Source organism: Drosophila bipectinata, chromosome XR (genome assembly GCF_030179905.1).
Source record: "Drosophila bipectinata strain 14024-0381.07 chromosome XR, DbipHiC1v2, whole genome shotgun sequence".
NCBI classification, from domain to species: domain Eukaryota; kingdom Metazoa; phylum Arthropoda; class Insecta; order Diptera; family Drosophilidae; genus Drosophila; species Drosophila bipectinata.
Genome location: NC_091735.1, coordinates 10,985,570 through 11,010,615, shown reverse-complemented (window position 1 = coordinate 11,010,615; position 25,046 = coordinate 10,985,570). Strand labels below are relative to the sequence as shown.

General features: G+C 41.9%; 5 protein-coding genes across 9 annotated transcripts; 4 read left to right on the top strand and 1 right to left on the bottom strand.

The window, feature by feature from the left end:
- Positions 1-108: 108 nt before the first annotated feature.
- Positions 109-1,143, top strand: LOC108125490 (glycine-rich selenoprotein). 2 transcript variants are annotated; one of them, XM_017242889.3, is made up of 3 exons: positions 109-267; positions 325-409; positions 477-1,143. In XM_017242889.3, exons 1-3 carry the CDS (start codon positions 249-251, stop codon positions 715-717), a joined length of 345 nt encoding a protein of 114 aa, XP_017098378.2. In that variant the 5' UTR covers positions 109-248; the 3' UTR covers positions 718-1,143. The 2 variants fall into 2 exon arrangements, with proteins under 2 accessions (XP_017098378.2, XP_017097587.2); XM_017242098.3 differs by having other exon boundaries at positions 153-251.
- A 2,555-nt stretch (positions 1,144-3,698) lies between these two features.
- Positions 3,699-4,451, top strand: LOC108126908 (glycine-rich selenoprotein-like). The gene is made up of 3 exons (XM_017244079.3): positions 3,699-3,858; positions 3,915-3,999; positions 4,055-4,451. The coding sequence occupies exons 1-3, from the start codon at positions 3,840-3,842 to the stop codon at positions 4,275-4,277; spliced, it is 327 nt and encodes a 108-aa protein (XP_017099568.2). The 5' UTR covers positions 3,699-3,839; the 3' UTR covers positions 4,278-4,451.
- A 1,378-nt stretch (positions 4,452-5,829) lies between these two features.
- sicily (NADH dehydrogenase (ubiquinone) complex I, assembly factor 6 homolog sicily) lies at positions 5,830-7,555 on the top strand. The gene is made up of 4 exons (XM_017240904.3): positions 5,830-6,057; positions 6,114-6,228; positions 6,473-7,098; positions 7,312-7,555. Exons 1-4 carry the CDS (start codon positions 5,888-5,890, stop codon positions 7,391-7,393), a joined length of 993 nt encoding a protein of 330 aa, XP_017096393.2. The 5' UTR covers positions 5,830-5,887; the 3' UTR covers positions 7,394-7,555.
- A 220-nt stretch (positions 7,556-7,775) lies between these two features.
- wisp (wispy) lies at positions 7,776-15,912 on the top strand. 2 transcript variants are annotated; one of them, XM_070283077.1, is made up of 9 exons: positions 7,776-7,990; positions 8,049-9,560; positions 9,784-10,279; positions 11,336-12,296; positions 12,357-12,822; positions 12,897-13,107; positions 13,159-13,302; positions 14,713-15,022; positions 15,091-15,912. In XM_070283077.1, the coding sequence occupies exons 2-9, from the start codon at positions 8,607-8,609 to the stop codon at positions 15,473-15,475; spliced, it is 3,927 nt and encodes a 1,308-aa protein (XP_070139178.1). In that variant the 5' UTR covers positions 7,776-7,990; positions 8,049-8,606; the 3' UTR covers positions 15,476-15,912. The 2 variants fall into 2 exon arrangements, with proteins under 2 accessions (XP_070139178.1, XP_017102785.2); XM_017247296.3 differs by having other exon boundaries at positions 12,894-13,107.
- Positions 15,913-19,209: 3,297 nt separating this feature from the next.
- Upf1 (Upf1 RNA helicase) lies at positions 19,210-24,537 on the bottom strand. Of its 3 annotated transcripts, XM_070282971.1 has the most exons (4): positions 24,101-24,536; positions 23,841-24,031; positions 20,460-23,771; positions 19,210-20,403 (listed from the first exon to the last, which is right to left on the bottom strand). In XM_070282971.1, exons 2-4 carry the CDS (start codon positions 24,006-24,008, stop codon positions 20,362-20,364), a joined length of 3,522 nt encoding a protein of 1,173 aa, XP_070139072.1. In that variant the 5' UTR covers positions 24,009-24,031; positions 24,101-24,536; the 3' UTR covers positions 19,210-20,361. The 3 variants fall into 3 exon arrangements, with proteins under 3 accessions (XP_070139072.1, XP_017101619.1, XP_017100799.1); XM_017246130.3 differs by having other exon boundaries at positions 20,463-23,771; positions 23,841-24,537; XM_017245310.3 differs by having other exon boundaries at positions 23,841-24,536.
- Between the last annotated feature and the right edge of the window lie 509 nt (positions 24,538-25,046).

Here is a 25,046-nt window from a genome sequence, read left to right as displayed (position 1 = left end):
ACTTCAAAAGTACAAATAATTGGGCCCAAATAAATGTTCTAAAAAACATTGAATGAATTTGACAATTTTAATTCTTCTGGTCATGCCAAACAAAGTGTGGAAAACTCATGACATGATGGACTTGATATCGATGTTTTTGAGACACTTTTTTTGCCTTCTCTAAAACATGTCAGATGTTTTTTTTACAAATTTTATAAAGTGTAATAAGTTTCTGAAAACGATCGAAACTGCGCAGATGAGGCAGCATCATGGTGTATATCGACCATAGTAAGAGATATTTTTCATATTTAATGCAATGTGTGTTATTTTTTTGCTTTAAAACAGATGGCCGCGTGTGGGAGAAACGACCCTGGGATTGGAGACGAATAGTTAAATTGTTTTTGGGGATATGGTTTGCCATCAAGCATTTGTAAGTTTGGAAAGCAAAACTAATTACATGTCAGCGTATATACATAATTTTTGAAATTTTATCTTAGGCTTGCGAGCTTCCTTGCACCTTTTAACAGCAACGATAACTACAATTCTCAACGCAGAAATACCTGGGACAGGTGGGGTGGAGGTGGAGGTGGTGGTGGTGGTGGAGGAGGTGGCGGAGGAGGTGGCAGTGGAGGTGGGGGTGGAAGTGGATACAGCGCTGGCAACGGAGGACTAAGACCCAACCAGCGAATAGGGCGAATTCAAACCATGACCTGCAATGCACCTGCTGCGGGCGGCTGAGGATAGTAGCGATGTCCAGTCCCATCTATTGGGCGGATGTCGCGCCAATCCAAAGATGATCATGTTAAACTGCTTCACCATGACCCGGCCGTGACGTTCCATTTCGTCCCTGTGACGTTTATGACGTGGTGTTTCTAAACTCTAAGCTGAGCGGAATACTGCCAAACAATGGATCAGTGATTCCTGGGTTGCAGTACTAGGTCGTCAACTTTTTAACCACCATTTATGGTTAAATTTATCATTTTTATATCGAATGTTTATTTTATTAATTGTTTGTAATATTGTAATATTAGCATCAATTTATATGTACTTTTTTCCAATACCTATAAATATCCTATTCTAAAAATAATACCTGCAGATATTCCTATATAATATGCAATACCCGCTTGTAAAAATAAAGGTTTAGTGCTATTAGACTTATAACAAGCCCTTTGTTGTATTGCCATGGGTGGAATGCAATTTATTTTTATACAAGCTTTAACATACGTTCAAACAACCTTTATTGTCGGATTTGAACCAACCAAAAATTACCTTCAAAATACCTATGTACTTTTATTAGCTTAAGCATAGTACTGAGTTGACGAAAATCCGCTGTCGAACGAGTGACAGCTGTCAAACTCCATATAAAACAAGAAAGGAAAGCTAACTTCGGGCGGAGCCGAAGTTTATATACCCTTGCAGTTAAAACCGGATATATATCGCAAACATCGGATATAGTTGGCCGATCCTTATGGGAATTGGAAAATATAATCCAATTTATTACAATACAAAATCTAAAAAAAGTCCCAAACTTCTATCTTCAAAAATACGAAAGTTGATATTTCTACCAAGTACCATTTCCGATCGTTCAGTTATATGGCAGCTATAGGATATAGTCGGCCGATCCTAATGAAATTTGGTAGGTCGGATCAACTGACCAAATATATAATCTGTACCAAGTTCCAGCTTTCTATCTTCAAAAACACGAGTTGGGTCAAAGATGGGTCATTTCCGATCGTTCAGTTATATGGCAGCTATAGGACATAGTCGGCCGATCCTTTACGAAATGGCATGTCGTATTATTTTACCAAAAATAGCTCTCACCTAAAATTTGAACTCTCTAACTTCAAAAACACCAAAGTTATACCATTTCCGATCAATCAGTTATATGGCAGCTATAGGATATAGTCGGCCGATCCGGGCCGTTCCGACTTATATACTGCGTGCAAAGAAAAGAAGGGTGTGTGCAAAGTTTCAAGACGATAGCTTTAAAACTGAGAGACTAGTTTGCGTAGAAACAGACAGACGGACAGACAGACAGACAGACAGACAGACGGACAGACGGACAGACGGACATGCTCATATCAACTCAGGAGGTGATCCTGATCAAGAATATATATACTTTATAGGGTCGGAGATGTCTCCTTCACTGCGTTGCACACTTTTGACCAAAATTATAATACCCTCTGCAAGGGTATAAAAAAACGGTGTAAAAAAGGAAAGAAGAAGAAATTTTTGCCTTCTAGATTTTGCGGGTACTGAGTTGACGAAAATTTTTTTTATCGATTTTAATCGTGTTGCCGGATCAAAAAAATAAACAGCTGCTCTCGGGGAGTTAAAAGAAATATTTTCATTTATTTCTTTAGGTGTGACATGGAGGGAAAATTGATGAAAAGAAAATATAGTCGGCCCGAAAAATTTTCGACGTGCCAGGACAAATTAAAATTAATTTCTGCGGTCAAGGCGAAGCCCATAATATGGGATTTGACCCACAAGGGACATTTTAATGCCATAAAATGGCATTGAAATGATTTGTAATTGATTTGGATTTTGATTTTGACCCAGTTTTCTATTTCTTAATCAGCTTCTTAGCGGCGAAATACATAAACAAAACACCAACATCCAATCGTTTTAAATTCATTTTTGCTTGTTTTTTGTTTACAAACAACAGCTGTTCAGTATTACCTTATTTCTTCATTTTTTTGGTCACACTAGCTCGGTAGTTGAATAAAGTGCAAAATCGCTATCAGAATTTCAACAGCGGATTTTCGTCAACTCAGTACTACGCTTAAGGAGCTGATTAAGAAAAAGACAACTGGGTCAAAATCAAAATCAAAATCAATCACAAATCATTTCAATGCCATTTTATGGCATTAAAATGTCCCTTGTGGGTCAAATCACATATTATGGGCTTCGCCTTGACCGCAGAAATTAATTTTAATTTGTCCTGGCACGTCGAAAATTTTTCGGGCCGACTATATTTTCTTTTCATCAATTTTCCCTCCATGTCACACCTAAAGAAATAAATGAAAATATTTCTTTTAACTCCCCGAGAGCAGCTGTTTATTTTTTTGATCCGGCAACACGATTAAAATCGATAAAAAAAATTTTCGTCAACTCAGTACCCGCAAAATCTAGAAGGCAAAAATTTCTTCTTCTTTCCTTTTTTACACCGTTTTTTTTATATGGAGTTTGACAGCTGTCACTCGTTGGACAGCGGATTTTCGTCAACTCAGTACTATGCTTCAGTACCCGCAAAATCTAGAAGGCAAAAATTTCTTCTTCCTTTTTTTACTCCGTTTTTTTTATATGGAGTTTGACAGCTGTCATTCGTTCGACAGCGGATTTTCGTCAACTCAGTACTATGCTTTAAGTAATAATCGCCCAATAAATATTTTAGATGTTAAATCAACACAACACAAATTCTGATTTCGGAACTCTTGGTTGAAGTTTGGCCTTTTAGAAAGATTTTTACAAGTTTCGTATAATTTTTTAGATATCAAGCTTATTAGCTCTTCAGTAGCTATTTGCAACACATTAAGTTTATTAGAAAACGTTTAGTTTGATTTTGTTGAAACAAATTGTTTGAGGTAGTAAGCTTTAACAAAACTAAAATCGTTTAAGTAAGTTTTTGGCCATTTTTTTTTTTACCTACTAAATTTTTCAATTCAGCGTTGAAAATAATTTAAAATACTGACGATCCATAGTATTTTATACTAAAAAGTTATTGAAAAATACCAAGTAGCCCTCGTTCGTCCATCTCTAATAAACCACGTCAAGTTGTGTATACAAATAGTCAAAAATCCAGCAATATTAGAAGTAAATTTCCAAAGCCAGAACGGTTTCGAGATTTCTAGGGCAGAATGGTGTACATTGATCACAGTAAGGATGCGCCTTCTTTTAAACGGTCACTTACTGATTCCTGTGTTTTCTTGCAGATGGTCGCCTTTGGGAGAAGCGCCCTTGGGATATGCGGCGCATTTTAGCCATATTTGTGGCTATCTGGTTTGCTATTAAGCAATTGTGAGTAATTAAAGCGGCTACCAAATAATACTCTTCGCTAATGTGATATTATTAGGTTCCAATCGTTTGTGGCTCCTTTCAATAGCGACGACAATAACGGCGATTCCCGCCGAAGAAGCGGGTGGAGCAGCAGTAGTTGGGGTGGTGGAGGCGGTGGCGGTGGCGGGGGCGGTAATGGTAGAGGATTTGGTGGTTATGGAGGATTCAGACCAAACCGGAGAATTGGACGAATTCAGCCAACTCAGACTTGCAGTGCAGGCGGTTGTTGCGGTTCTTAAAACTGAATCATGTCAAGCAAACGAACACAATTAAGATAGAAAAAACGTTTATTCCCCTGCTAAGGTCCACATTCCCTTGGACTGGCCGTCGGACCTAATAGGTTCTAAGTGATGCACCTGTATAAAATCAATAAAAAAAAAATTATCAAATTTAGGTTTTTTTTTAAAAAAGAATTTTTTATTTTTTCTTGTTGAATTCATAATTTATTTTTACAATGTATTCATTAAAAAACTATATCATTCTTGAATTCCCAACCCAAAAAGCGAAAGCAGTGTGAAGTAAGTTTGAAGGCGTACTATATGCTGATGGGTAGGAGGTCGAAGCTAAGGACCTCTTCGAAAATCCTAATCTACAAGGCGATTATTTGGCCAATTTGGACATACGGATCCAACTTTGGGGCACGGCCAGCAAGACTAATATTCAGACTATCCAGACGTTTGAAAATAGAGCCCTCCGTATCGCCACTGGGGCCCACGTCTACCACGACAACCAGACAATCCACGAGGCGCTTGGCTTCCCATGGGTGAAGGAGGAGATCCAGAGAAGCAGCAGCAAGTACATCCAGAGACTACACAACCACCCCAACGAGTTGGCGATCATAAACTTCTTGAAGATAGAAGTTTGGGACTTTTTTTTTAGATTTTGTATTGTAAAGCATAGTATTGAGTTGACGAAAATCCGCTGTTGAAATTCTGATAGCGATTTTGCACTTTATTCGGCTGCCGAGGTAGTGTGACCAAACAAATGAAGAAATAAGGTAATACTGAACAGCTGTTGTTTGTAAACAAAAAACAAGCAAAAATGAATTTAAAACGATTGGATGTTGGTGTTTTGTTTATGTATTTCGCCGCTAAGGAGCTGATTAAGAAAAAGAAAACTGGGTCAAAATCAAAATCAATCACAAATCATTTCAATGCCATTTTATGGAATTAAAATGCCCCTTGTGGGTCAAATCCCATATTATGGGCTTCGTCTTGACCGCACTAATTAATTTAAACTTATCCTCACGCGCCGAAAATTTTTCGGGCCGACTATTTTTGGGTTTGGTCAATTGACCCTCCATGTCACACCTATAAAAATAAATTGAAATATTTCTTTTAACTCCCCGAGAGCAGCTGTTTATTTTTTTTGATCCGGCAACACGATTAAAATCGATAACAAAAGTTTTCGTCAACTCAGTACCCGCAAAATCTAGAAGGCAAAAATTTCTTGTTCTTTCCTTTTTTACACCGTTTTTTTTATATGGAGTTTGGCAGCTGTCACTCGTTGGACAGCGGATTTTCGTCAACTCAGTACTATGCTTAATAAATAAATAAAATAAATTGGTATTTTTATGATATTCTTATTAGAATCGGACAACTTTATCCGATTTTTAGTTTTACATCAACTTTGGCTCCGCGCGAAGTTAGCTTTCCTTTCTTTTTAAAGTTTAATAATAACATAAATAATTGAAAATTAAAATTAAAATTGAAATTATTTATTAAAATTTTCTTGAATTAAAATAATAAAATTTGAGCGGTAATATTTCAATGGTTTTTGGCCACTCTGGCGTGACGTAACCTAGATCTTGGTCACACCAAATAACCGAGTCAGCTGAAAAAAAAAACAGATGCGGCGCCTGGTACGAAGTTGGAATGACCGATTGTTACTCAATGCCGGTTACGGGAAATATATCGCCAGACATGCGGGCAGCCAGCAACAGATCAAAACCAACAAGGAACATGTGGGCGACGCAGAGAGCAATGGACACGGGGCAAAGCACTGCATGAACCTGGTTAAGTATGTAAAAATCGACCGTTTTGTCTACAAGCATATTTCAAAAAAGTGTCTTTTAGAAAATACGACTACGAAAATTATCTGAGTACACTGCTGCTTCCCCGTGAGTTGCGACGAGCAGCCTTTGCTCTACGGGCTTTTAACGTAGAGATTTCCAGATCAGTCAGCGGAAAAGTAAGCAAATGGCGGTAACTTAAATCCTGCATACTATTTTAGTTTGAACAGGTTAAAACGATCGCTTGTGTTGTTCCATCGGCTTACTTTACGCAAGCCAGCACATGTATATGTGCTCAGCACAGGACCAAAACTTATAGATTACATCATTAAATGGATAGGATCTGCTTGCCTTGCCTTTTGAATTAAAAAAAAATACAGAATTTTCTATATCTGGATATTAATGAAAGTGCTGTTTTTTCAGACCATTGAACCGCAAATAGGAAAATTGCGTCTCAAGTTCTGGTATGACTCCATTAACAAGTGCTTTGAAGAGGACTCCCAAGGCTCCTACATAAAGGACCAACCCGTGTTACGCGAGCTGAAGAACACAGTCGGCACCCGAAAGCTAAGCAGGATCTACCTGCGGCGTCTGGTTACAGCTAGAGAACGCCCTGTCAACAAAGCCTTTGAATCCCTGAAGGAACTGGAAGAGTATGCCGAACAAGCCTTCTCCTCACTGCTGCACTTGCTGGTGGAAGTGAGCGAAGTGCGCGACGTACAGGTTGACCATGCAGCCTCCCATTTGGGCAAGGCGCAGGGCATCGCCACTCTTTTGCGGGCCGTTCCCCTTGCTGGTCGAAAACAGGTTGTTTGTGTGCCGATAGAGGTACTCATTCGGCACGGCGTCAGTCAGGAGCGAATCATCCGTGGCGAGAGTGGAGATAAGGGTGTGGAGGAGTGTATCTTCGAGGTGGCTAGTGCTGCGAATACGCATCTTACCTTGGCGCGGCAGTTGCATGATCAGGTCCCGCGGCTGGTGCGAAAGATATTTCTCTCCGCTGTTTCTACAGAAGGCTATCTGGAGCGTTTACGGCGCGCCAATTTCCAGTGAGTTTTATTCTACATAAATTGAAAAAATTCAAAAAATATATTGTTTTTAAAACAGTTTTAGTTTTTCTGTTTAAGATTTTTTTAAATTTATTTTTATTTTCTTCTAAATTTAAGTTTTAATTGGTTTTTTTTATAGAATTGTTATTTATGCAGAATAAGTATATATAATATATATTAAATATAGTAATTTTATGTCTTAATTTTCCATAGATTGACCCACAAAAGCTGCGTTGGACGGGACTCCATGCTGCCGGCTCGACTCTTGTGGAAATCACTCTTTAATCGGTTCTAATGTCAACTTTGTTTCTTTATTCAACTTTATTTCAACTTTAGTATCAGTTTTAATAGAAGTGATCTATTCACTTCAGAAAATAAATCAGTTAAAATTACTCTTGGTCCTAAGATGGAACTTGCTTCCCTTTCAGGTAATTAAACCACAATTTAATTGCGGAAACTTTTGTTTTTAATGGTAGTGGTAATGGTAATGGTATGTTCTTTAAATAAGTAAGATGGTTACTATTGCTTTACTCTTAATAATATTTGAGCCAGTCAAAAAATTTATTTCGAGATTTCGTCTTGAAACGATGCCCTAAAACAGATCTGGAACTAGTACAGAACCTCCTGCGCATGATCCAGCTGATCCTCATGTTGCATTACCCAACACTGAAATACCTTTTTCGAATCAGTGCTGTAGTTTTCCTTCAATTGCGAGCAATACCCGCGCACTTTTTGACCTCGTTCAGAGCGCAGTTTTATTTTTTTTTATGAATGTTTGAAGTGATGTTGAAAGTGTGTATTGAAATTTAAAAAAGCGGATTGTCCCGCAAATCGCTCAAGCATAATAACCGATTAGATCGAGCCCGTGCGCTTCTACGTACTTATTTGGCTGGTAAGTTTGTGGTCATAATTCAAACCTTAATACATGGTATTGATTCTAATTTTCATAGTTGGCGGGGCAGCTTTTAAAGGGGTTCTCCCTGCAAGTAACGGTATTCGGGCACGCCGTCCTTTTCGCACATAGCGAAAGAAAGACAAAAAAAAGGAGATCGCAAGTGTTCGACTTAGTGTGTATATATGTCTCTCTTGTTGAAGTAAATAGAAGGAAAAACGGTACTTTACACTGCATTCCGTCAAAAAATTTTAGTACCAAAAGTGAAGAGACGTTCACCTCGAATGAAATGAACTAAACTATTATAAATAAATAATCTAAAATAATGAGATAAAAAAATCTAAAAACTAAAAAAAAAGAAAAAAAATTAAAAAGTTTAACGAAAAAAATTGCGTACAAACAAAAAATATTTGCAAAAATAAAAAATTTTTAAAAAAGGCGCAAATTAAAATAAAAAGAATTATATATTGTTTCAAAAACAAGAAAATCCGTTCAAAAAAATCGAATTTTAGCCTAAATTAAATTTATTTCTTAGCCGTTTCAAGCAATTATTTATTGCAATAAAAGCTTTATCTGCGAAAAGGGGAATTGATATTTCTGTGGATATTAATTGGCTATGCATGCAACTTTTGTAGCCAGCAAAATGAAGATCTTTGCAGCAGACGTTGTCGTTGATAGCAGCAAGCCAGCATCCACGTCCGTTCAGCAGCAGAAGCTAACGCAGCAGCAGCGTGAGTTTCGGCAGCGGCTGTCCGCCGGGTCGCCAATCCCAAAGACGGGGCAGTGCCAGCTTAAGTTCCCCAAATACAACGGCAAGACCGGCCATTTGCTGCGCCAGGTGACAAGCTACCATAACAACAACAACAGCGGCAGCAACAACAACAACATTGGCGAAGTCAACAAGCAACATCAGTCTAACCATTACAGCAACAACAGCAGCTCTATGGCACGCAAAAAACACTTTGACAACACCAACAACAATAACAGCGAGCAGCAGCAACAATCTTCATACTATCAGCCTCAGCAACACCAGCTAAACAATAACAACCACAACAATAATAACAATTTGTTAATGAAGAATAAAAATATAATTGAGCAACCAATACCTGATTGCAAGATTAGTGACAGCAACAGCAGCAAGATGCAAAGTAAGCCAGTAAAATGGCTCAACGGCAGCAGCAACAGCACCAAAATTAACGTCAATTGCAACATCAGCTGCAGCAACAATAACAAGAAGCGCAACTCGCTTCCCACATCAGCAGAAGTAACTTCTGCCTATTACCGGGGTTGTCCCAGCTCCTTAAACTGCGAACTCGCTGAAGAGTTGGAAGCAACTTCAAAATCATCCACCGCGGATCCGAATACGACCCATGGAAGTCATCCAGCTTCGAAGCCTAGCCAACCCAAAGAGCCTCGGGTGGAAGCGGAAGAGCTAGTGGCCGTGGGGTTCAGGCGCAAGGAGCAGGAACAACTTACTCAAGAAGCGACTAAGCAGCGACCCCTGCAGCAACAGCCACTGAGCTTCTGGAAGACAAACTACTCGCAGCCAGCGGAAAATCAAATTAAAGATGTAAGCAAGTATACCTATGCACTCCATTCCGTTCAATTTCAACTGTGCTTGGCTCAGTTTAGTAAAGTTTACTTATATGATACATTATAGTCAGAAGGTACATTCATAGTCAGAAGGTACATTTTTTTGTAAGATCCCCTTTCGTAGGTTTTAAACATTTGGATAAACTTATAATACCAGTAAGCAAGATCAATCAATCGATTAAAGAAATATTCATTTTTAGAAGCAAGTGATTCCACCACCAGTGTCACGATCTGCTGATCATCAGCAACAGCAGCAGCAACGGCCGCTATCGTTTGAACATAGACGTAACTCCGGATACCACTCACATCAGCAGCAGAATTACTATCAATACTATTATCCGCAGCCGAAGCAGTTGACAATCGCCTCTTTCTTGCAGAAAGAGCTATTTCCCGATAGTAGTGACGCAAGCAGTCAACAGAACGGTAGTGGAACGGCAACTGGTAATGGCACCAACAATGCCAATGCCAGTGCTAACAACAACGTTTTGCGGCAGCAAAACACACACCAGTCTGTGGGATCAGACTATTCGTCGCAACGGTACCGCAACTCCCATTATGCCCAGTACCAGCAATACCAGCATCACCACAATCCACAACATCACCACCCACATCAGTACGGGATGAACTCCTCGCACTTCAGGCGTAAGCACGCTGATAGCCATGGACAAAGCTGCAACAACAACAAGAAGGCGCCAGGTATGTACATCTAGGACACTTCTGGCAATTAAATCGAAGGATTTTAACTATTTAAAATTAAGACATTTTAATTTAGAGGAGAGAGAAGATGCTATTATTACGTTCCTTCAATTCAAAAAACATTTCGATTCGATTGAATTCTAAAAAAATGCCTCTATTTCAACGATCGAAAAATCTTTGTTTCCTTCGATTTTTCTTTCGTTTACCAAAGTCAGTGTAGGTCTTCACATTCATTTCAGAATATGAAATAGGCAGATCAATATTTGAATCATGGTTTTACTACCGAAATTTAGATCCGCAAATACAAGGTTTTTCGTTTGCAAGTGTACCAATGTTCATTCAAAAGCAGTTTTTATACCCATCAGCAACTCTTGAGGTGGACCTGAGCAAATCCATTTATACTTCGTGGGGTTAGAGTTGAAATCATCACATCTTCACATTATTGAGGGCAATATAAGAAATAGTGTTTCCAAACTTAGGTATCAGTACTCTTAAAACTGAAAAAATAACGGAAAGAAGACTGATTTCGTTCTGATCAAAAATATGTACATGTGCTTTATATAGTCGGAGATGTGTCCTTCATATCTAAGGACAAAACTGTATAACAGTCTCAAAAGTATAAAAATGTTCCACCCCAGGCGGCTTTGAACTTAACGTGTTAAATAGAAATCAAGCTTTAGTTTATTGCAGAGGTCGGCACGGCCCTATCTCGGGGGCATAGGAAATTTCTCTGCCCAAGCTCTGCCACACACACACAGTATGCATGTGTGAAACGTCATGCTTACAGCCTACTTTCTGCTATTCGTTACTAACACTAATGCGGTAAAATCATATCAATGTATTGGGGTGCCGACCACTGGTTTATTGTAACGATATCGTCGAAGGAGATGAAACACAAGGAATAACATTTACAATATCTTCAGATAAGAAAACAATGTCGTTCAAATTAATTAAAAACTGAAATTGAGTTTATTAGTTGTAAAAAAAATTATTTCCACATACGTTACGTTGGCTTCTGGAAGTGAGAAATAATATGCTCTTGTTATATGTATCCAGGTGGAAGCGGCGAGTCGTATAAACAGCATCCGCACCAAATGGAGCTACAGAACACTATCGAGATCCTAGCCAGCAGCAACGTGAACGCCATGCATCGGCGCATGCATGGAGGCGAGGGAAAAAACGGATATTACCAGCACTACCATCCCCTCATGGCAGAACACCAAAACTTATACAATCTCACCTACATCAATGTGGATATTTCAGTGCCTAGTAGCGATCCAGCCATAGGAACTGAAGCAGGATTAGGCACCGGAGCCTCAGCAGGTTCGAAGCAGCTAGGCGTCAAGTCCTCCTTGCTGGTGAAACCGAGCATTACCTTGACGACAATCTCAACCCCGCCACCTGTGGGAGGAGGTGGGCATCCAATTCGTTCCTTGCCGACTCCTATCACTGCCTCTGTGCGTGGTTCCTGTTCCGCTTCCCTACCGACTCCCACTCTCGGTCATAGTATATACGTGACGTCCCCGAACGCTTTTCCAGTGCCCATTAATGGGCATGCTGTCCTCTCTCCCGTGGCCACCACGCCCACAAACATGATCAGCTGCGCCCAGCTGGATGAGGAGATTACGGCGGCTGCAGCCAGTGGGTCTGGAGATTTGTCTTCGGTGCAAAATCCTAGTTATCCGCCAACTGTACCGTACATGTTGACACACCAGCAGTCGCACCCGCAGCGGCTGCACTTAGTACCACCGACCAACAATGCACAGCCACCGCAGCCGCCGCAACCGGTCTTTTTCCACTTTGGCGACGGATACAACTCTGGAGGATCAGGGACCCCATCTGCTGTATGGTCGCATCCTGGGTCAGCCTGTTACCAGGCTTCATTTGGCTCAAGTGTCAGTAGTAGCTCTAACCACAGCAAGGATGTTTACTCCGCTGGCCTGCGTCCAGTCTCACCGGCGCTTTCGTCCTGCTCCCTGGGCAGTGACTCTCATTGGAGCTGCAGTAATCGCAGTCGGTACGTGATGGATAATCTTATCTGTGGTGAATGAAATAAAAAATTTTCTTTCATTCACAGCCTGGGTCAAGGAGACCTGTCGATTTCCGGCCAGTTGTCACCCCATCTGGTCGAGATATCTGGTCCACGGGCCCCTCTGCCGAAGCCAATATACCACTCTCCACTCCCTCAACCACCGCCACCCCCACCACTTTACCACACCCATTCCAGCGTACATGGGCCAATTAATGTGCATGGAATGCCCACTTATGGGACACTTCGCCCCCAGCCTCTCCAAGTATCATCGCCGACCCCGCCGGTTGGGGCCTTGGGTGCTTCGTGGTACGACCTAGTCCTACCCCCCGACCGTTACTTGGCTCAGGCCCGGAACATAGAAATCGTAACCCAGCCGGAGCAACTGGTTTGCCTGTGCAAGTACGACGACCTTTCGGTGGAGATCTGGAAAAGATTCCGGGATGCTCAGCAGACCCACAAGAAGTTCAAGGTTAAGATGCGGCTCTGGCGTTATCTATTTCTCTGGATGAATGTGAGTAAAATTTTTGCGATGCATAGTGGCCACTGGAACGATTAAATTTTGAATTTTGACAATTCTCGCAGCAGCCCATGTTCGAGCGGTATCGAATTTGCCTAGTTGGATCGACCATCACGGGCTTTGGCACAGACTCCTCCGACATCGACATGTGCCTCCTTCCGGAGCAGCTGACGCAACGCCCCCAATCCCAGCATCAAATGCAGCACCAGTTCCATAATGAAAAGCGCACCGATGCCCTGCTCATCCTGTCTTTGATTAATGTAGTTCTCAAGGACACTGGTAAGACTCATATTTTTTGTTGGCGGGCAGTTGTTTAATGGTTGTTTACAGAGGTATTCCAAGACTTTAATCTGATTGAGGCGAGAGTGCCGATCCTCCGATTTAAGGACACCCTTAATGGCATCGAAGTCGACCTTAATTTCAACAATTGTGTGGGCATTAAAAACACTTACCTGCTCCAACTTTATGCTCAACGTAAGTTGTAAACAAAGTTTTTTCTTTTTCTAGCGGAAAAAATAAAATCAGTCTTTGGTCGTATTTATTATGTAAGAAAAATCTAAAAGCCCATATAATATCCCAGAAAACTGTTAATTTGAAAAATTGTATTAGTAGTATACAAAAAATCCCAAGTTTCTATCTTCAAATATACCAAAGTTGGTATTTTTACCAAATACCATTTCCGACCGTTCAGTTGTATGACAGCTATAGGATATAGACGGCCGATCTTTATGAAAATAGGTACGTAGGATCAAAAAATAAAATCTGTTGAAAGTTCGTGGGTGGGTCGTATTGTTTTGTCAAATATAGAATCCAATCTTTAACTTAAACAAGAAAGGAAAGCTAACTTCGGGCGGAGCCGAAGTTTATATACCCTTGCAGTTAAAACCGGATATATATCGCAAACATCGGATATAGTTGGCCGATCCTTATGGGAATAGGAATATATAATCCAATATTTTACAATACAAAATCTAAAAAAAATCCCAAACTTCTATCTTCAAAAATACGAAAGTTGATATTTCTACCAAGTACCATTTCCGATCGTTCAGTTATATGGCAGCTTATAGGATATAGTCGGCCGATCCTAATGAAATTTGGTAGGTCGGATCAACTGACCAAATATATAATCTGTACCAAGTTCCAGCTTTCTATCTTCAAAAACACGAAAGTTGGGTCATTTCCGATCGTTCAGTTATATGGAAGCTATAGGATATAGTCGGCCGATCCTTACGAAATTTGGCATGTCGTATTATTTTGCCAAAAATAGCTCTCATGTCAAATTTGAACTCTCTAACTCTAAAAACACCAAAGTTATACCATTTCCGATCAATCAGTTATATGGCAGCTATAGGATATAGTCGGCCGATCCGGGCCGTTCCGACTTATATACTGCGTGCAAAGGAAAGAAGGGTGTGTGCAAAGTTTCAAGACGATAGCTTTAAAACTGAGAGACTAGTTTGCGTAGAAACAGACAGACGGACAGACAGACGGACAGACAGACGGACAGACAGACGGACAGACGGACAGACGGACATGCTCATATCAACTCAGGAGGTGATCCTGATCAAGAATATATATACTTTATAGGGTCGGAGATGTCTCCTTCACTGCGTTGCACACTTTTGACCAAAATTATAATACCCTCTGCAAGGGTATAAAAACACCAAAGTTATGGCATTTCCGATCAATCAGTTATATGGCAGCTATAGAATATAGTAAGCCGATCCCGTTCGTCTTGATACAGACTGACAGACAGACGGCCATGCTTATATATATATGCAAGGGTATACAGAAAGAAAGGCTGTGGGTGGAGGAGAGGAGTACCAGTTATCATATAGTTTGGAAGCTCGAGTATAGACATTTTGTGTTTTCCTTAATACTTAGTGGATTGGCGGACTCGGCCACTGGTGGTGATTGTAAAACTTTGGGCCCAGTACCACGACATCAACGACGCCAAACGGATGACCATTTCTAGCTACTCGCTGGTGCTAATGGTCCTGCACTATTTGCAGTACGGATGCATTCCACACGTTCTACCGTGTTTGCACAGCCTTTACCCGGAGAAGTTCCATCTTGATCAGCAGGACTGCCTTGACCTGGATCTCATTGAGCCGATCGAGCCGTACCAGACGCACAATACCCAGGCTCTTGGGGAGCATCTGCTTGGATTTTTTAAGTATTATAGCAACTTTGAGTGAGTACAGCCACTGATGTCTCAATATCTTAGATATATCCATATAAATTGACTTGCATTCTTTGTAGCTTCCGCAACTATGCGATCTCCATACGCACTGGAGGCGTTCTGCCCGTGTCTACTTGCAGGCTGGCTAAGAGCCAAAAAAACGACGTGTACCAATGGAAGGAGCTGAATATAGAGGAGCCCTTCGATCTATCCAACACGGCTCGCTCCGTTTATGACTATGCCACTTTCGAACGCGTCAAATACATATTCGTGACCTCCGGTCGCCGCTTGGAGCACACCCTGGACCTGGCTTCAATCTTTCGGCCAATTGCAAACGTTCACAACCATCACAACCATGTCCGCAGTAATCTGGATAGCAGGAGCCGTACCGTATCAGCTGACAGTACTAGTTCGGATATTCCTTTGGGTTTAGGTGAAGCGACAAGTCCACACGTTGCCTTCTAGGCCGAAATTTACATTTAAGATTGCAGACTGTAGTCACACTATAGGTGCTCCGTTAGGGTTAGTTGATAAAAAACGTCGCATGAAGTCACATAAGTTTTCAGGTACGTGTGCCGCTTCAATAAATTAAAAAAACAAATATTTCGACTCTAAATTCACGAAATGTTAAATGAATAAATTACCCTTGACAAATTTTTGTGTTCCCAAATCCGTCAAAAGAAAAATTGTAAATTGCTACCTTTTTTCACAATTTATACAACGTCAAGGTGCATTCGCAAAGTAAATTTTGTTTTATCTAAAACCCCTTTAATCATTGTAAACATCCACCCAGGTGAACGATTTTTGTCCCTCATGTGGTATGTATTTCTTTTTAAAAAGAGAATAATGTACTAAAAGTGTAAGCACCCAGGTTCTGTTCAATAAACTACAAATTCACACAATCGTATGCATTTATTCAATGATATTTAATAAAAATAATAATAATAATAATAAAATATAATATAAAAAATATAATATAATAATAATAATAATAATAATAATAAAATAAAATAATAAAATAAAATGTAATTCTCTATAAACATAGTTTTTTTATAAACAATTTACACGAAGTTGGCCGTATAAACTGGTTCAAAAAGGATGGATATTAATTTTAAATATATAGATACCATCGTACCTCCTTAGAAATAAAAAGTAATTTGTGGTCATGATAGTTATTGGTTTAATTTTTTTAATTTTTTTAAATTCGTGCTAATAATAATTCGAAATTTTAGACCAAACATGACAGGAAAACAAGAAAGGAAAGCTAACTTCGGGCGGAGCCGAAGTATATATACCCTTGCCGGATAAAACCAGATATATATCGCAAACATCGGATATAGTTGGCCGATCCTTATGAGAATATGATAATATAACCCAATTTATTATAATATAAAATCTAAAAAAGTCCCAAACTTCTATCTTCAAAAGTACCAAAGTTGGTATTTCTACCAAAAACCATTTCCGATCGTTCAGTTATATGGCAGCTACAAGATATAGTCAGCTGATCGTTATAAAATTTGGTAGGTTGGATCAACTGACCAAAAATACAATCTGTACTAAGTTTTTAGCTTTCTATCTTCAAAAACACCAGAGTTATACCATTTCCGATCAATCAGTTATATGGCAGCTATAGGATATAGTCGGCCGATCCCGGTCGTTCCGACTTATATACTGCGTGCAAAGGAAAGAAGGGTGTGTGCAAAGAAACAGACAGACAGACAGACGGACATGCTCATATCTACTCAGCAGGTGATCCTGATCAAGAAAATATATACTTTATAGGGTCGGAGATGTCTCCTTCACTGCGTTACACACTTTTGGACAAAATTATAATACCCTCTGCGAGGGTATAAAAAGACAGGAAAGGTATCTTCGGGAGAAGCTGACGTTGATGCACCCTTCCAGTTATGATCGGATATACATACATATGCAAATCGTTATGAGAATTATAAAAATTAAAAATAAATGATTAGAATACACAATTCGAAAAAAATTCCCAAGCTTCTTCAAAAATACCGAAGTTGGTATTTGAACCAAATGCCATTTTCGATCGTTCAGTTATATGGCAACTATGTATAAGATATAGTCGGCCGGTCGTTATGAAGTTTGGTAGGTCGGATCAACTGACTAAATATAGAATATGTACGAAGTTCCAACTTTCTGTCTACAAACACAAAACTTGACGGACCAACAGACATGCTCATATCAACTCAGGAGGTGTTCCTGATCAAGAATATATTTACTTTATAGGTTCGGAGACGTATCCTTCACTGCGTTTCACACTTTCGGACAAAATTATAATACCCTTTGCAAGGGTATAAACAAGTCCTAAGCTACTATCTACAAAAATGTTAATTTCCGATAGATTTCCGATCGTTCAGTTATATGACAGCTATGGGATATAGGCGGTCGATACTTATGAAATGGTAGGTAGGATCAAAGAAACAGACAGACAGACAGACAGACAGACGGACATGCTATTTCCGATATTTTAGTTATATTGCAGCTATAGGATATAGTCGGCCGATCCGGTCCATCTCTTCCCCCCACAATTTACCTAACCTTTAAATTTTAAACTTTACCGGTATAGATTCTCAGCAAAAATTCAATACCGATTCAGTAGGGAAGCAGAATAGGAAGTCTAAAACTCCTCTAAAAATTATTCGATTTGGCGGTTTATTGATTCGTAAGCCATTGGAACAGTTTGGCATCAAAACATTTTCCAAAAACATTAACGAAGTTTCCAAATTGAGTACATAGCTCTTTTAGATCCACGCATTCAAGATTTTAGCCTGTTTGTATGGGATTATGTCCGTTTGTATGTATGTAACTATAAAATAGTTTGGCGTCAAAAGTTTTTTAAAAAACCTTCCAGTACTGGCGCTATAAAAATTTGCAATTTGTGGAGCGAAAGGGGGTGTGGCAAAATTTTTTTAAACAAACTTGAACTGCGTGAGCATTTTAAGAGTCTCCATGATAAATCTTATAGCTCAATCTCTTATAGTCTAAGATCTATGAGCTCATACGGACAGACGGGCATGCCAATATCGACTCGGCTGTTGATCAATAATATATAAAGTTACTTTATGGGGTCGGAGATGGTTCCTTCTAGCTTCTCTTGAAAGCTTGATATAGAAATAGCCCCTGATTATGCGACACATATAATTTCGGGATTTGTTTTAAGTAGAGATGACAGCCGTGTAAAATAAGACCAGACTTTCACAAAAAGTAAACAAACCAATCAACGCGATGGATACAAAAAATTTGTTATTAACAATCGGCAAATAAGAACCGGAAAGTTAATTTCCAAAGATTTCTACTTTCTACTTCCTATATTCAATTTCACCTGAAATTGCCACCATTCGTTTATGCACACACGAATGGGCTGAAATCTAGAAATGAAAGTGTGAATTTGGCATCGCATAAACCTTTGTATTCTTTATCCAGAAGAGGATAAAGTCATTCCAAAATTGAAAACCAAAACAGGAAAGATATGATAACTTCAGGCGGAGCCGAAAATGATATATAATAAGATATATATAAGACATATATCAGATCGGATATGTTTCCTAAATATGAATGGGTGAATGGAATTGATCCATAAATTTCCTTTCAAAATAATTTCTTAAATTAAAAATTTAAAAAAAGTCCCAAACTTAAACACCAAAGTTGTAAAATAAAATACACTTTTTCATTGAATATTCAGATTGTATATTACCAGTTTGTAGCAAACTTACAAACCCTCCTAATTAACTCACTAAGTCTTCATCACTCTGTCTAAGTCATTAATCATCAGTGTGTACCTTCGTCAGACGCACCCGAGAATGTCCGATCTTTTTCTTACCCCTCTGATCTGATCCTTTATCTAGGGCAGGCAACCATACGTATGCATATACGAAGTAAAGTCAGTTTTCTGGGTATCCCCCAGTATCTTCATCTGCCGCGCTCTAATAAATCCCAAAATCTATTGGGCTTTTATAATGTTTACTTTCCCAATAAAACAATTTTTTTTTTGCATATGATCTTCCAAAAAATCATTGCAAGTGTTGAAATAAGCTCGGTACGGGTTTCTTCTGGATGCTAAGTGTATGAATTATATAGTTTTGTTTATTTTAAATAAAATGGAAATAAAGTTCATGATCCAAGAATAGGCACATTTACTCAAACCCAATATAATTCATTCAGTATTCATGCCAAGATATAAAAACATTTTCACGAGGGAAAATAAAAATTCTTTATTCAGAATTTCAAACAAAAAAAAACCATATCTCTTTTGATTCAAAGTGTCGCGTGGGGAAAAATAATCGCACCATTAGAAAAAATATACAGTTTCCACATCGTTTTAAAAACAATTAACACACTGCTGTAACTGCATTTATATATTTCTGTACTGATCGTGACCCCAAATCCGGCAATCCGGTTGTGGTATGTGTGTGGTGTGTCAGTGAATAATGGGTGGTTTTAAGGGTGGTAGGTAAGGTGAAAGATCACAACGCGTTTCTTCTATTTTTTTTTTTCATTTTTCAAATTTTTTTTTCGGTGGAACGATGCAGCCGCTGTGGGCCATAACGTTCCAATGCGATTTTCCCCATCTTATGTTTGGGTTAATTTTTTTGCTTTTTCATTTAGTTGTGGTTTTTTTTGTGGTTTGTTTTGAGTAACAAATGCTAAAAGACAGTTTAGGGTCGATCTAAGTAAACCGTTCGGGGAAAAAAACTCGAAAACTGGAGCTGAAGATTGGCTGCATCAATGATGCTCGAGACCAGAAGCCACTTGGTAAATTCGTATTCTGTGCGGGAGTATTTGTCTCTGCGGTTCCAGTTGGTGCGTTTGGCTGCCAAAACAAACGAAACTCGATGGGTCCATGGGGCGTCGTTTTCCACCAGCTGGTTGATCCGTGAGCACTCACTCCACTGGAGCATACTTGTGGGCTAGTTGCGCGTCCATGTCTATATGGCGTTTTGGCTCGGCGTTTCGTTTGGGAAACGTTGCCGCAGGGGCTGGACTGGAATGCGGCTGCGGCTGCACTGCATCCTGGCAGCCCTCATTGAGAGATATTCGTGACCGCTACATACCCCACTTCGCACTTTTAATGTCCCAATATCTCCTAGACTCAGTCTCTGTTCACTCTTTCTCCACCTGCTGTCTCTATCCCATCCCGTTGGTGTCTAGTGTCCCACTCGTTTCCGTGTTCATAAGAATCGCTGTCTCCCGTACGCGTCTATTTTCTCTGTTCTGCTGCCTACTGATGCTGCTCCTTGATGATGACTTCAAAGTTGAGTTGTTATAAATTTTCGTTTGTTGGGTTGCTTTTGTAATCGTTTGTAGTTAGTGTTCCTCAAGTCGGGTTCTCAATACGGCTGCGAGAATTGGTTCAAACTGCGTTCGCCGGACTGAAAATTAGAGATTAGAGACTATTATTTTAACAAGTAGACGGAGACACACTCACCACATTAAAAGCCACATCTTGGGAGAGCAAGCCGTCCATCTGGGAGATCTGCCCATAGTCCTGCGACAACTCAGGCTGCTGGGAAAGAGCGAATCCACCTGGCTGGGTCATCTGCAGCGACAGTGGTGCCGGCTGTTGGCTGAAGGGCGTGACGGATGCACCGGCCATTCCACCGATTCCTCCTCCTCCTTGTCCGGTTCCTCTTGATTTCATCGGTTTCTGGGACTTCTTGTTGCCTCCCATTGAACCGCTACCGGCTCCCATGCCGCCGATGAAATTACCTCCCGGCTGATGTATGGCCCGGTTCTGCTTGGCGGCCATAATAGCCTGCTGGTGTTGGTTGTAGAATCGTGGCGGATGGTTGCTCATGTTCATGAACATTCCCACGGGCACGGGCATGTTGCCCAGAGCCGCTGCGCCGTGCTCATTGGATATGTAGCCGATGGAGTCGTGGTGCAGTTGGGCAGCCGCCCAACTGGTGCCGGCGTTTGACGCACCATAGTTGTTGTTGCCACTAGCAGCGGCACCTCCGCCACCCCCCAAACCAAAACTCATGATGGAACCGGAAGTAGGGGCGCCGTATCCAAGGGGAGAACTGCCATAGGGGGCGCTGCTGGCCCCGTATTGACCGCCGTTGACCGCCTGGTTGAGGAGCTGTCGACTTTGGTTGTGGCTGTAGCCAGTGCCCCCGCTTCGGTCGTAAATAGAGCCAGGCACCATCACTTCCTTGGCGTCGGCAATCATGGTGGTCATAAAATGGGCGCCGATGTTGAGGTTGTTAACCAGCTTCTTGGGCTTCTGGAAATGAATGAGAGACTCCTTGAGATTATTTAAGGACCCCTCCACGAGCACTTTGCGGTCCTTGTAAAAGTTAAGAAGATGGTTCCACAGCTGCTGCTTGGCTAGAACCTTGGGGTTGCCCACGATGATGATGCCGTACTTGGCGCGAGTGAGTGCCACGTTAAGGCGACGCGGGTCGTTCAGGAAGCCGATTCCTTGCCGCTCATTGGAGCGCACGCACGACATGATGATGATGTCCTTCTCGCGACCCTGGAACGCGTCGACGCTGGCGATTTCAATCTCTTGGTAGAGCCGCGAGTGAAGGCTGCCCTGGTACTGCATGTACTGAACGAGATATGCCCTTTGGCCCTCGTATGGTGTTATGATACCAATCTGCTCTGGCTTGATGCCTGCCTTTAGGAACCGAGTAGTGATCTTCTCTACGTTGGCCGCCTCTGTGCGATTGAGAAAAGATGTGCCAGAGCCGGCGATCTCTTCCTGGCCCTGTGTCACCAGGAAGAACATGGGCCTCTCCGGTTGCGGCCACGGGAAATCCAGCTTAAGCCGACGATCCTCAGCGCACACGCCGTTTTGCAGTGATCCTTCGTAGAAAAAGTTGGACGGAAACTGAGACAGTTCAGGGTGCATGCGGTATTGAACCTCCAGTCGGAAGGGTCGGATGCCCAGCACCACCAAGCGCTCAAACAGGCTCTGAGAGAGTCCAGCGCGAGCCGCCTTTTTGCACATTACCACCGGTCCCAGCTGGCAGTGATCACCCACGAGGATTAGCTGTTTGGCCCCCAGCACCACTGGGACCATGCACTCGGGCTCCGTGGACTGCATCGACTCGTCAATAAGGATGGAGGTGAACTTGATGCGAGAAAGGCGCCCATCGCCGGCACCCACGCACGTGCAACAGATGACGTCGGCCGCTTCCAGCAGCTGGTTTTCGGTTCCGCGTTTCAAGCTGCGGTAACGTTTTTCATCCGCCGAGCTCAGCTCACCAGTTTCGTCCTTCAGTTGCTGCAGCTTCTTCAACTCCGAGTTTGTCTCCATGTTGCGGATTTGGTTATGCAGGGCCAGAAAGCTCACAGGGCTGTCGATGGCTTCACGACTCTTGGCGCAAACTCGCACCACTTTCAAATTTGTCCTATGGATCTTCTCAGTGAGCTGGTCGACGGCCGTGTTGCTGGGAGCGCACACAAGCACGGTGCCTCCGTGTTGCTTTACCAACTGGTACACAATGGTGGCCGAGGTAACCGTTTTTCCCGTGCCGGGCGGGCCCTGGATCAGCGAGAGGGGACGCTGAAGCGCATGCTTCACGGCGTAGACCTGACTGCGATTGAGGTCTGGCAGATGCGGAGCACTGTACAACTTCGGCTGAGGGCCACGGAAAAGAACCTCGTCGTTGGCATCGGGTCGGCCGTGACCGAGCAGGCGAGAATATATGTAGTTGGAGACTGAGTTGCGGTCCATGGCGAAGTTGCGCAAAGCGCGAGACATGCGGTCAAACGAAGTGCACTTCCAAATGAAATCCACAGAGAAGTTACTTGTGCATTTCACCGGCGCATTCGAAGAGGTCTTCAGCTCCAGGCCGACATCATCTCCAAAGTTATCTGGCACTTTAATCACATGTCCGATTTCGCTCCACGGGTTGTAGAGCTCGCCCACGTACCGCAACCGGAGTTCGTCACCGTGCATCAGCTTCATATCAGAGTCGGTCTTGGCCAAGGTAAAGTATGCGATGGTCTTCTTGTTGAGACCTACGTCCCAGCGCACCTCGATGTTCTCCTGCGTTGCAGACTCCTTTAACTTTTTGTCGTAATCGGCCTCGAGCCGCACTAGCGGACCGAAGGTTTTCTCATATTGGTAACCGTCTTCGTAGCGCAGCAGTACCTGAGCCGGTTCCGAATCTATGCCTGGCTTTTCCAAGTCCTGGAATGTAGCCTCGATGTTATCCTTCCACAGCTCCTCTAGCTTGTTTATCTGTGCCGCCGAGATTTGGCGCGCCCGCAGCTGGCCTTGCTCACTAGGCTGCTTTACTAGCCACGGAAGAAAGCAGCGGTCCGTGATCAGAGGCTTCCACTGCTCCTGGTCCCAGTTCATATCCTTTAACGAATTTTGGGCGGCACACGGCTGGCGGCACAGAAGTACCACCACCGAGTCTGCCTTGGCCGGGATAAAGCCCAGTACGAAAACGTTTCGTACGCCGCACGAGTAGCACTCGAGAATTGTCTCGCCCAGCGGGCCATCACCGTGAAGAGTCACTTCACGATGCTTGGCTCGCACCAGATGGTTTATGATATGCGATCCGGAAGTGCTTCCGCGTCCGTTGCAGAACCACTTCTTGCAGTTGTTGCACATCACAACCGTGGCAGGGTCGTGAATTCCGCAGTACTTGCATGCATGTGCTGGCAGCTCCTTAACGTATGAACTGCCGGCCTCGTCGTCCTCCTCCTCGAACTGCAGGTCCCCCAGATCGTTGGTGATGCTGGCAATTCGAGGGTGTGAATCGCCACCAGAGCGGCGCGGCTAAGTGAATCAGGAAAGGCAATATTTCTATAAGAGTAATGAAAATGAAGAATGGCAGGTAAAACTTACGTGCAGCTCAAGCTGTTCGCCTTGCGTCTGGCTCTGAGAAGTGGACGGCATAGTGAAGTCACGGTAGTCATACTGCGTCGGCTGCGTGTCCGCTCCCGGCAGCAGCTCATTCTCGTCCATGTCCAGGAACGAGAGCGTCGAGCTCGGCGCATACGTGTCCACGCTCATCACGCCTCAGCCACAGTCAGCTTCTTTTTAGAGGCAATTCTTTGTAATTTGTATTATCGGTAATTTGGTGCCTGGATCGGCAGAATGCTGACCTGCCAACTAGTTAACAGGCTAACTTGAGCTTTTCGACTTGTTGCCTTGCCCGCGCGGCACTATTCTTGACGCTATGATGGGCCGATTTAATACTTCTGTAACTCTTAAGAAATACGGCGATACAAGTGGCAGCAGATAGACTGGGGAAAATGTTTTGCGCGTGAAATGATCCCGAGTGTTTAGACAATTCGGGGCACGTTCAGCGTGCAGTGTGCCAGATTTTGGATGACGATGCTTCTTATTCACCGACTTTCGTACTGTTCCAAAATCAACTGAGTCTGAAATTACTGAGCTCCGTATTATGCTGCCACAATAACAGTAAAAAACAGCCTGCTGTGGTGGCTTTTTATTGTTTTGTTTGTTGCGCCTGCTGAGTGGGCCCACTTCGATTAACGGGCTCGGAAACGTGCAACTATGTGTGCTTCTATCGATGTCTTTTACCGAATAGGGCTGCCACACCGACAAAAATGTGGGCGCAATTTGAATGCGTAAATTTTACTTGTACTAAAAAATAGGATGCCAACTCAGGCTCAATTCGCCAGTTTTTAATTCAAACTTTTATTCCTATCAAATATTAAAAATATCTAACTATACATTTAATAATGGTGCCAAATTTTGGGTATTAATTTCAAGTGACCTGCAAAACATTAAAAAACTTTCTTCAACACATCTTTTTATTATAATTTTGATTTTTATAAATAGTTGGACTTAAAACATAGTAGTGAGTTGACGAAAATCCGCTGTCGAACGAGTTACAGCTGTAGTATGCACATATATTGAATACCCACTGTACCGAGAGTACTTAAAGGGTGCGCAAACTCCATATAAAAAAAACGGTGTAAAAAAAAGAAGAAGAAGAAATTTTTGCCTTCTAGATTTTGCGGGTACTGAGTTGACGAAAATTTTTGTTATCGATTTTAATGGTGTTGCCGGATCAAAAAAAAT

What these genes read in the sequence shown, in the direction of transcription:
- Upf1 (XM_017245310.3), bottom strand. Translation starts at nt 24,008, where the DNA reads ATGAGCGTGGACACGTATGCGCCGAGCTCGACGCTCTCGTTCCTGGAC. An exon ending in GCGAACAGCTTGAGCTGCAC is followed by an intron (nt 23,772 to 23,840) that starts GTAAGTTTTACC and finishes TGATTCACTTAG; the next exon opens with CCGCGCCGCTCTGGTGGCGA. An exon ending in AAGATGTGGCTTTTAATGTG is followed by an intron (nt 20,404 to 20,459) that starts GTGAGTGTGTCT and finishes TCTAATTTTCAG; the next exon opens with TCCGGCGAACGCAGTTTGAA.
- wisp (XM_017247296.3), top strand. Translation starts at nt 8,607, where the DNA reads ATGCATGCAACTTTTGTAGCCAGCAAAATGAAGATCTTTGCAGCAGAC. An exon ending in CGGAAAATCAAATTAAAGAT is followed by an intron (nt 9,561 to 9,783) that starts GTAAGCAAGTAT and finishes ATTCATTTTTAG; the next exon opens with AAGCAAGTGATTCCACCACC. An exon ending in ATCTATTTCTCTGGATGAAT is followed by an intron (nt 12,823 to 12,893) that starts GTGAGTAAAATT and finishes CAATTCTCGCAG; the next exon opens with CAGCCCATGTTCGAGCGGTA.
- sicily (XM_017240904.3), top strand. Translation starts at nt 5,888, where the DNA reads ATGCGGCGCCTGGTACGAAGTTGGAATGACCGATTGTTACTCAATGCC. An exon ending in CACTGCATGAACCTGGTTAA is followed by an intron (nt 6,058 to 6,113) that starts GTATGTAAAAAT and finishes AGTGTCTTTTAG; the next exon opens with AAAATACGACTACGAAAATT. An exon ending in TTACGGCGCGCCAATTTCCA is followed by an intron (nt 7,099 to 7,311) that starts GTGAGTTTTATT and finishes AATTTTCCATAG; the next exon opens with ATTGACCCACAAAAGCTGCG.
- LOC108126908 (XM_017244079.3), top strand. An exon ending in TGGTTTGCTATTAAGCAATT is followed by an intron (nt 4,000 to 4,054) that starts GTGAGTAATTAA and finishes TGATATTATTAG; the next exon opens with GTTCCAATCGTTTGTGGCTC.
- LOC108125490 (XM_017242098.3), top strand. Translation starts at nt 167, where the DNA reads ATGTCAGATGTTTTTTTTACAAATTTTATAAAGTGTAATAAGTTTCTG. An exon ending in GCAGATGAGGCAGCATCATG is followed by an intron (nt 252 to 324) that starts GTGTATATCGAC and finishes GCTTTAAAACAG; the next exon opens with ATGGCCGCGTGTGGGAGAAA. An exon ending in TGGTTTGCCATCAAGCATTT is followed by an intron (nt 410 to 476) that starts GTAAGTTTGGAA and finishes ATTTTATCTTAG; the next exon opens with GCTTGCGAGCTTCCTTGCAC.